This window comes from Staurois parvus, unplaced genomic scaffold, assembly GCF_062004578.1.
Source record: "Staurois parvus isolate SC_StPar_1 unplaced genomic scaffold, SC_StPar_1.0 ptg000339l, whole genome shotgun sequence".
NCBI lineage: Eukaryota > Metazoa > Chordata > Amphibia > Anura > Ranidae > Staurois > Staurois parvus.
In genome coordinates this window covers 1,057,501-1,066,639 of record NW_028318135.1, presented here as the reverse complement: position 1 = coordinate 1,066,639, position 9,139 = coordinate 1,057,501, and the positions used below count along the sequence as shown (strand labels likewise).

Genomic DNA, 9,139 nt, shown 5'->3' with positions numbered 1-9,139 from the left:
GCGATGACTGCATTCGTTTTTTTTTCAAGGCTAAGTACATTTTTTGCATGTACAAAAAAATCCTTTTGATCTTGCCACAAATGTTGGGTTCTTATGGATTCTTGCACATTGAACTGAGATATAAAACAGTCTTTTCATCCTTCCCAGCTATCTTCTGTTAACTACAAGACACCTCATCCCTCTGTAATAGAGATGATAAGAGGGAGAGGTTTAAGCCACATTGGGCAAGAGTGAAAATGCCACTACTACATAGATACAGCAAGTGAGCATTGTCACCCTAGTACAGGCAGTGTGTTACTGGCAGGATAACCAGGTGAAAGTAAAGAGAACAAAGGCAGGAAAAAAATAAAACTAATGCAGCCACATCTAAGGACTGGTAAATATTTTTTTTTGTTTTTTTGGGTTTAAATATGCTTTAAGTGTAACAGGAGTTGAAGTGAAGTGAGCATAAATATTCAATCACGTGAAATGAATACAAAATACAGCTTATTTTGAGCATGATTGGATGTTCAAGAGAACACAAGCTCTTCACTACACTTCACCTCACTTCAAAATTCTTGAATAAATTCCTTTGTAAACATAATTTAAAAGGCTTAGAGAGTTCATTTAATTCATCCTAATCTTTAATAAAAATCCAATGCATTCAGATCCAGCAAGTTTTTTACAGTGCTTCTGGACAGCACTGCAGTCCACTATTACATGGTTCTCTACTGTTTGACCTTCCCTTAGTGCTCCAAAGTGTCAGGGGGCTACAGTGGACTCAAACAGAAAATAGTGTATAATTTAGGAGCTGAGGATACCAGCAAATACAGTGATTTAGCTAACAAGGCAATTAGCCAGCCAAAAAATCAGATCCATGGAGAAGGTAGAGTGTGCCCTCTGGGTCAGTCTACATGCACAATGTTCATGTTAAACTGGAGTGTATCTTTAATCAGAGGTGTCACATATCTTATAACATAATAATACACTTTCTTAACTTGCATTATGCTAATTGATTATTGATTAATGGTCAATAGATCACTCTAACATGAGCATTTCTAATGAGTGGCAGCAGCACACATTTATCCAGAAATAAAATGACTTTACAAAAATGAGATACTGAAAAAAAGTGTTATAGTTTTCACCTGTATTTGTAGTTTATTTAATGGTTGCTGGTCTTGCACTTATCTGTGATGTGAGAAATTGCAGTGCTAAAATATAGATTTCATTAACTTCAAATCAAATTTACCTCCATTGCTGATGAAGTAGAAGCAGCTGTATCCATTAATATCAGTACCTCGCTGGAGTCCTGTGACTTTACATTCCAAATGACTGTTAATGGGAATAGAGAGAGGAAACTGCAGCAAAATCCACATCTTTCACAGCTCCAGACATCGAGCTTAGACCTGTACTGACCAAACTCAAATCACATATCAATCTATAGTTTATAAATCAAGCACCTGCCCTTTATGATATAGGTTATTAGGTCACCAGCAGATATGCATGTGCGAATGATTTTCATAGCAATGATATTTCATACATTGCTACCAATGACTATGTATTTTAGTAAAAATGGCATATTATATATGATCCCAACATATACATATATCCTTAAAATGTGCTACAAATGTGCCTGTATAAATGTCATTATAAAATATAAAATGCCCAGTATACTTGTTGAATTTGTCAAGTTTATGCTATTATCTGACAGTGTTTAAAGCATGAAATGTACTACTACAAACCTAATAGTATATTTACAATACAGTTAAAACCAATCTATTCCATATTTGTAGTAGTAATAGCAAAAACAAGAGCAGCATTATCTGTACAGCAGGGTGTGAGAAATACAAAACTAACATATAAGGGTTAACAAACAATCTAGGAAATAAAAAGGATTCACTCTAAAGGAAATGAGAGAGGTGAGACAGAAGATCTATACATTATTGTGAACACTGAAATTTTAAATAGAAGGCCAGCTACATCAATGACAATGTCCAAAGCCCCAATCTTAGAATTATCAATACATCTGAAAAGTGTAAAAGGATTTAGTAACATCACAAAGCAATCTTTACAATTTCAATAATTCTGATATGACAATCTGATCACAATTTGAATTTTGATTTTTTATCCTAAAAGGCTTTGATTTTATAGTATGTGTAATTTAAATGTACGTTTATTTGAGATTCCTATTATAGACTATTTTTTCTTAGTAAAATTGTATTTTCTTGTTCTATGTTAATGAATGGTCATCTTCCAGTAAAGGGCTGGCAGCTGCGAATTGTCCTATAGTATCATAAACAGTTACAGCACTAACAAAAAAAGGACACATTGAAGTGTGGCAAGTGGTCATCAATGCCAAAAGCCATAGAACAGACAACAAAACAGAAATAAATGCACTAATTCCTTTCATCTCCTTTCTTTTTGCTTCCTGTTTAAAGATTCGCCTTCAGTCACCCCATATTACTTATGATTTAATTATATGTATTTCTTTGACCTCTGATCAATTATGTGCTGTCAGAAATAATGGATCGGGATTAAATCTGGGGCTTCTATGCTGTGTATTGATCATCTGGAAATAAATCTAAACTAGGGAGGTGATGGGTTCCTATTGTCTAGAAAAAAAAAAGAAAAAGTGGAAGGACCCCAAGGGCTGGAGACTCTACAGTGGCAAGGAGTTGGGTGGAGTGGGGACTAGATTGAAAGACAAAGAGTGACTATGTTGTAATCAATTCCAAAGAGGAAAAACACCTTGGAGGAGTAACAGATTCTAACAAGATGCACATTTACATAAGCAAGCTATGCATATGGATAGGACTGCAGATTTCATCTGTATATATGTAAATGCAGGCTTAGAGTGATACTGGAAACATGGGGGTTAAAATATAAATGCATACAGAGAAAGAGAGACACAAAGACTGAAATATGAATAACTCTCTCTCTCTATATATATAAACCATTTGAAAAGTGAAGATGCACAGATACATCCTGTACATATGTACACACACACATATATATATAAATATATACAATTTTCAAAAGGTACTTATATATCCTCTCAAAAGTGAAGGTGTATCCTACTTATATGTTATATTGGCAAAAATGTTTCTTCTAGAAGTAGGAAGTATCTTCACTTTTGACATGCACGCTGCTTTTATATATATATATATATATATATATATATATATATATATGTACATTTTTATTATATCTCACAAGTGAAAGTGCACCCTAATCTAGATGCAACTTGTTTGTGAATGCCTTGTGTTCCTGGTGCCTTTTTCAGTGAAAGAGTAGTAATGACCACTCCTCATGCATCGTTTAACCCTTTGCAGTGATTAGGCTGCACTAGCTATTTAGACCCCCCCCCCCTTCATAACCTATAAGGTCTGTCTTATATCGTTAGATTAGAGGTGTTTTCTGTGAGTTCAAGAGCTGAAAGTGTAAAAAAAAAAAAAAATTCTTAAATTTTTTTAAGCTTAAAATTACTTTGACATCGGTCCAAACAGGTAAAACAATACTGAATGCATACAATATGCAAAGAGTGCAAATGACATACAGGATGACATGGCATGAATGTATTCTCATCAACAGGGGAGCGGACCAGTTCTCTGCTACATTGGAGATATACATACCTAAGCTTAGCGCTACAGACATAGAGGTGGCTTTGGAAACACATAAAAGCATCTCTCTTTTATATATATATATATATATATATATATATATATATATATATATATATATATATATATATATATATATATATGAGTGTTGGTGTGCGTCTCTTTATAGATCTACATATCTATATATGCATATAGATATGTACAATATATATGTATTCTGTATATTATACCTTTACATCTGATACTCCAAAGATTTGCCCACCTGGTCCTTGTAGTACTCCTAAACTTTGCTATTGTGTTCTGACATCCTCATATGTATAACATGGCAATGTTCTGATCCATCATGCTACATTGTGTTCCCCATGTATTACATTGTGCATTCTACAGGGAAAATAAGACACACACCCACACATATACGGAGACAGGCAGAGCCTACCCCATCTCGTCTCTAGCAGCTATATATCAATCTCTGCCAAGGCATGTGTTTAAATATTCAGTGAAAAATAATGACTTGTTCAGTATCACTTATAGGAAGATTATTATGTCCATCCTTCAAACTCAGCCCCCAACTGAGCTTCATGTGCAGTCAGAATCCACCCTAAAATAGCAAAAAAAAAATGCAAAACTGCTGGAGTCAATAAAAAAAGAGGAAAGATGTGGCAATATTTAAATTGAGTTTAAAAAATGTTTAAGTTATCTATCAAGACAGTATCCAAAACTCCAGAACCCCACAGAAGTCAAAAAGTAAAAAAAAAAGATTTTTTTATAATGGACATGTCATTTTTATTTTGCATTGACAAGAGCAGAACAATGAGAACATAAATAAAAGGTAGGATTAAGACACTACAGCTGGTCGCCACCATCAGTCAGCCGTCATCGTTTAGGGTGTTAAGGTCAAGTCTGGGAATCAAGGGGCAGATCAGATGGATGGTGTTCCTGGGCTTGGAGGAGATAGGAGGATGCAGACCTCCAAGGTACGATGATCAGCTTTTTTTTTTTTTTTTTTTTACTGTGAATCAGCCTGATCCATGAGCTTCCAGCCACCCCACCATCCCTTGTACTCTGCTGGAAGAAGGAAACATTAGTCCCCTGCCCCTGCTCCTCCAGCTCCCAGCACAGCAGAGCCCTGTTGAGTGACAGCAGCAGCCACCAGTCCCAGCAGCTCAGGGGCAGACCTGCAGCACAACTTTCCTAATCCCAGAGTTTTTACAGATTTCTTTATTAGTGGTCAGTGAAACAGCTGAGGACAAATGAATGCCATTCCTGGTAGGATCTAATGGAAGGATCACTGGTGATCCCAGCTGCAATGACAGGTACACCAGGCTCTGCCTATGCCTTTGTCAACACTTTTCAATTCTTAATAGGCAGCGATCGATAGTTGGAAAGTGAAAAGAAAGTCAGATTCACTTTGAGAATGCATCCCCTGCTGTGTGCTCATCATAAAGTGCACGGGGCTGGGACCTGTGTACTGCGCTCTGCTCTGTGTTGCAGCTACAGAGGACAGACGAGCTCAAGTGACAGGGGACTTTTTTTTTTATTTTTTTAGGCCGATCTGATACTGGGATCGTGGGACATTAAAGGGACGAGGGGTTGGCAGGTGAGTGCAGCTCCCTAAGGGAAGGCAGTGGCCCGCAGAGCTTGCAATCAGCACGATCCGGATGTGGAGAGAGGAGGGAGGTCAGAGAGCAGATCCCGTCCAAGAAGCAAATTGTTGTTGCTAAGAGGGTTAACAGAGTCTCTGGAGCCCGAGTCCCAGCCTCCTCCCTCCCTCCCTATAAGCCGGCCCCCTTATTATTGGGTGGCAGCTGAGAAAGACAGGAGCCTCCAGCGAATCACAGGCTCATTGATTAGGGCGAGTTGGTTTGAATAGAGCTGGCCATGTGCCAACCCCCCCCCCTGCCGCCCCCCTCCCATTACTAACCCCTCTCCTATGATTAATCGCAATGCATTATTGATCATCATAATTATGGCAGGACACATGCGCGCTGGCTGGGGCTCCCTGCCCGGAATTGGGAGCACATTTTGGGAGTAAATTATTTGTCTTCTGCCCCAGCTGATGTGTGAGCCAGCATGTCTCGGAGGAAGCAGGCGAAGCCCCAGCATTTCCAATCGGAGCCTGGCCTGGCCCTGCCTGGGAGTCATGGTAAGTCCGATCACCTCTGTCCTTCACCCGATCGGCCGGCCCCGATCTCCGCACACACCGGTCGCACCGATCCGACTCGCTCATCCCACCTGAAAGTCCACGCCAAACTTTCCACCAGTGGGCTCCACGCTGCTGACACCCACTGCTTTCACTTTCCACCTCTCCCACTTTGTTCGCAGGACGATTTCGCCTCTCTGCCTGGTGTATGGTGCTCCATTGTACCCTGTGCAGATCTACCAGGGATCCCAGAGTAGATCGTCTATGGGCTGCGGTCTTATTTATATAGAGATCCGAATCTGCCACTACCAGGGATCCCTTACATCGGCTGTGGGCTGAGGTGTTCCTTTTTATATACAGATCCGATTCTGCCACTACCAGGGATCCCATAGATCGTCTGTGGGCTGAGGTGTTACTTTTATATACAGATCCGATTCTACCACTACCAGGGATCCCATACATCGTCTATGGGCTGAGGTGTTCCTTTTACATACAGATCCGATTCTGCCACTACCAGGGATCTCATTGATCGTCTATGGGCTGAGGTGTTCCTTTTACATACAGATCCGATTCTGCCACTACCAGGGATCCCATAGATCGTCTATGGGCTGAGGTGTTACTTTATATACAGATCCGATTCTGCCACTACCAGGGATCTCATAGATCGTGTATGGGCTACAATGTTACTTTATATACAGATTCGATTCTGCCACTACCAGGGATCCCATAGATCGTCTATGGGCTGAGGTGTTCCTTTTTATATACAGATCCGATTCTGCCACTACCAGGGATCTCATTGATCGTGTATGGGCTACAATGTTACTTTATATACAGATCTGATTCTGCCACTATCAGGGATCTCATAGATCGTGTATGGGCTACAATGTTACTTTATATACAGATCCGATTCTGCCAGTGTTACTCCTAGGAATTCTATAGATTGAGGATGTCATACATTGTCCCTTTTTTATGATTATTATTTTGTTTATATATAGATATTAGGAATCCATATCTGCAACTCTACTACTCTCAGGCTACCAAGAATTTTAGATCTGAAAGTTGTTACCTTGTACTTGTTAGAGATCCAAATCTGCAACTATGTTGCTCTCAGGCTTCTAAGAATTCTATAGATCGTGTATTGGCTATATCGTTACTTTATAGAGCGATCCAAATCTTCAACTATCTTCCCCTCAGGCTACCAATAATTTCATCTCTATATATTCTACATTTTATACTTTCATACGTGTTAGAGATCCAAATCTGCAACTATGTTACTCTCAGGCTGCTAAGAGTTCTACAGACCGTGTATGGGATACATTGTTAGGTTGGCCATACATTATACAATTTTCTCTACAATTACCTTTTTAGATCTAAATTCAACTAGATAGTGCCATGGCCTGCCTAATTGGATACAATTAAGTGTTTTTTAGGTCTGACGACCTATTCTGGGCTTTTTGGTGAATCTAAAGGAAGATTGTATAATGTATGGCCAGCCTTCCTTTTTATATAGAGATCCAAATCTGCAACTATGTTACTCTCAGGATACATTAAGCTGGCCAGACAATTTTCTTGTTCAATTTCCTTTAGATTTACCTTCAGTTATGGAGTGCGAGGGCCTGTCTGATTGCATACAATTATTAAATGTGTTTCTGTTTGACATCATATTATATGCTTTTTGGTAAATCTAAAGAAAAGCGTGCAAGAAATTGTATAATGTATGGGCCAGCCTTACTCTGTAGATGTTACAGATATAAATATGCCATTGGGATACTAATAGTTCTACATTGTATGGGCTACATTGTTACTTTGTAGGTGTTTGGAGATGGTTCTTGCAATTAATACCAATAATTCTATAGATCATGCATGGACTACATTGTTACTTTTGTAGGTGTTAGAGACGATTTGTGCACTTAATACCAATAATTGTATAGATCATGTATGGGTTACATTGTTACTTTTGTAGGTGTTGGAGATGGTTCATGCTGTTATTCTATAGATCATGCATGGGTTACTTTGGTAACTTGTAGATGTTAGTTATACTTTTTGTGCAGTTAAATAATACCAATAATTCCACATCTCGTACGATCCGTATTGCTACCTTGTAGATGTTGGAGATATAAATATACAGAGTTATTGGTAGCCTGGAAGTAACATAATGTATGTCATATAAGATATGCAACTGTTACTTTGTAGATGTTGGAGATCCAGTTGTGCAGTTATAATTCTAACGATATCTTGTATAAACTTTGTTACCCTTTTAGATGTTCTAGATACAAGTCTGCAACTTTGTTGCCGTCAATGTGTTTATGGGGCTTTGGTGTTTTCTTGTTTTATGTTGTAGATGTGCAATTCTGTTTTTAGGCTCCTAACAATTTTGGTATATTGTTGTTTTTTTCACTTTTACATTTTTGTTTCCCGTACAAATCGCCTTTTTTGTTTTTCCCCCCTGTAAGCTGCATAGGAGTTTGAGTTGTTGCAATATGTGGAAATGCTCTTAAGGGATTAGGCTGTTTGTAAACGTGGTTTTATTATTAGTCTGCTTATTGGATGGCGTACTTAGGACTTTATTTAGTGTTGGTAGCAGAGGCTGAGCATTGCTGGCTGTGGATTCCCTGCAGGGCAGATGGGACCTTTGCAGCCACTTCCATGTCCTGATCTCTCCGCTGCTGTCCTCACTTCTATCCTGCTAATCCAGTGGATGCACCTTGTGTGACAATCCCCATTTCATTACACCAGACCCCCATTGAAAAGCGATTTGTCCCCTTATGCCAAACATCCTAGAGGAATAGCAGGCTTCTCCCCATGCCCTTTTGTGAAATCCTGCAACATTTAGGGTCAGACCTTCCGAGCTATTCACTAACAAACAATGCACTCCACATGGGCTAAAGGGGAGAAAGAGAGGGGGCAAAAAAAACCGGTTCTTCTCCAGATCTCTCCCTTCTTATTTATCATATCTGGTTAAGTTAATCTGTTTCTGGATGTCTCTAGGAATTAACGTACCATGATTGCTTTGCAGTGAAGGAAGCACCTTTTGACTCCTCCAGATAACTTCTTAAGTAGGACTGTTCTCAGGAATTAACTCCTTGTGCTCCTTGACTTTGTTTTTTTTTTTCCCCCAAAAAAAGGCAATAAGGAGGACTAGCAGGCTGGCCTTCCATGAGTCCTCCACAAAGGTGACCCTATACATTTCCCTTTCCCATGCGGCTAAAACATTAACCACATCCAGCATGAGATGGTTAATGATTAATCCACCCACATCTAGCCCCCAAAAAGTCCACAAAAATCTCTCCTGCTTCACATCCAGAATAAAAGTCCACACCGCTGAGACCAGGCTGCCTTGAAGCCCTAAAAAAAGCTCTTAAATATTACTTTGCGGCTGGAACCTTTAAAAAAAAGCATT

The 9,139-nt window shown here is 39.1% G+C and overlaps 1 protein-coding gene across 1 annotated transcript in view; it reads left to right on the top strand.

The window, feature by feature from the left end:
- Positions 1 to 5,508: 5,508 nt before the first annotated feature.
- SALL1 (spalt like transcription factor 1) overlaps positions 5,509 to 9,139 on the top strand; it is a 22,155-nt gene continuing 18,524 nt past the window's right edge. The window contains exon 1 of the mRNA XM_089684207.1: positions 5,509 to 5,742. Coding sequence (XP_089540333.1) covers positions 5,670 to 5,742 — 73 coding nt within the window. The 5' untranslated portion in view covers positions 5,509 to 5,669. The remainder of the gene's footprint in view (positions 5,743 to 9,139) is intronic.